Source organism: Rhincodon typus, unplaced genomic scaffold (genome assembly GCF_021869965.1).
Source record: "Rhincodon typus isolate 14 unplaced genomic scaffold, sRhiTyp1.1 hic_rhity00007168, whole genome shotgun sequence".
NCBI classification, from domain to species: Eukaryota; Metazoa; Chordata; class Chondrichthyes; order Orectolobiformes; family Rhincodontidae; genus Rhincodon; species Rhincodon typus.
The window spans coordinates 5,035-5,430 of NW_025972806.1; the positions used below are offsets into that span (position 1 = coordinate 5,035).

At 56.3% G+C, this 396-nt stretch overlaps 1 protein-coding gene across 1 annotated transcript in view; it reads left to right on the top strand.

Moving 5' to 3' along the window:
• Positions 1 to 230: 230 nt before the first annotated feature.
• Positions 231 to 396, top strand: part of LOC125482211 (cytohesin-2-like) — a gene marked incomplete at its 3' end in the record, with an annotated part of 4,113 nt that continues 3,947 nt past the window's right edge. Inside the window, exon 1 of the mRNA XM_048594230.1 lies at positions 231 to 343. Within this exon, the coding sequence (XP_048450187.1) occupies positions 283 to 343 (61 nt within the window). The remainder of the gene's footprint in view (positions 344 to 396) is intronic.

Genomic DNA, 396 nt, shown 5'->3' on the forward strand with positions numbered 1-396 from the left:
GTGTCCCTCTCTGACCCTCGTGTGTTTCAGACAGTTCGTGTGTGTGTGTGTGTGTGTGTGTGTGTGTGTGTGTCCCTCTCTGACCCTCAGTGTGTGTTTGTGTGTCCCTCTCTCTGACCCTCAGTGTGTTTCAGACAGTGTGTGTTTGTGTGTCCCTCTCTCTGACCCTCGGTGTGTTTCAGACAGTTCGTGTGTGTGTGTGTCCCTCTCTGACCCTCGGTGTTTTACAGACAGTTCCTGTGGAGTTTCCGCTTGCCTGGCGAGGCACAGAAGATTGACCGGATGATGGAGGCGTTTGCTCAGCGTTATTGTCACTGTAACCCCGGGGTCTTCCAGTCCACAGGTAGCTGCTCCTCTCTTCATCGTTGGAGGGGGTGGGGGGGGGGGGGGGGGGGG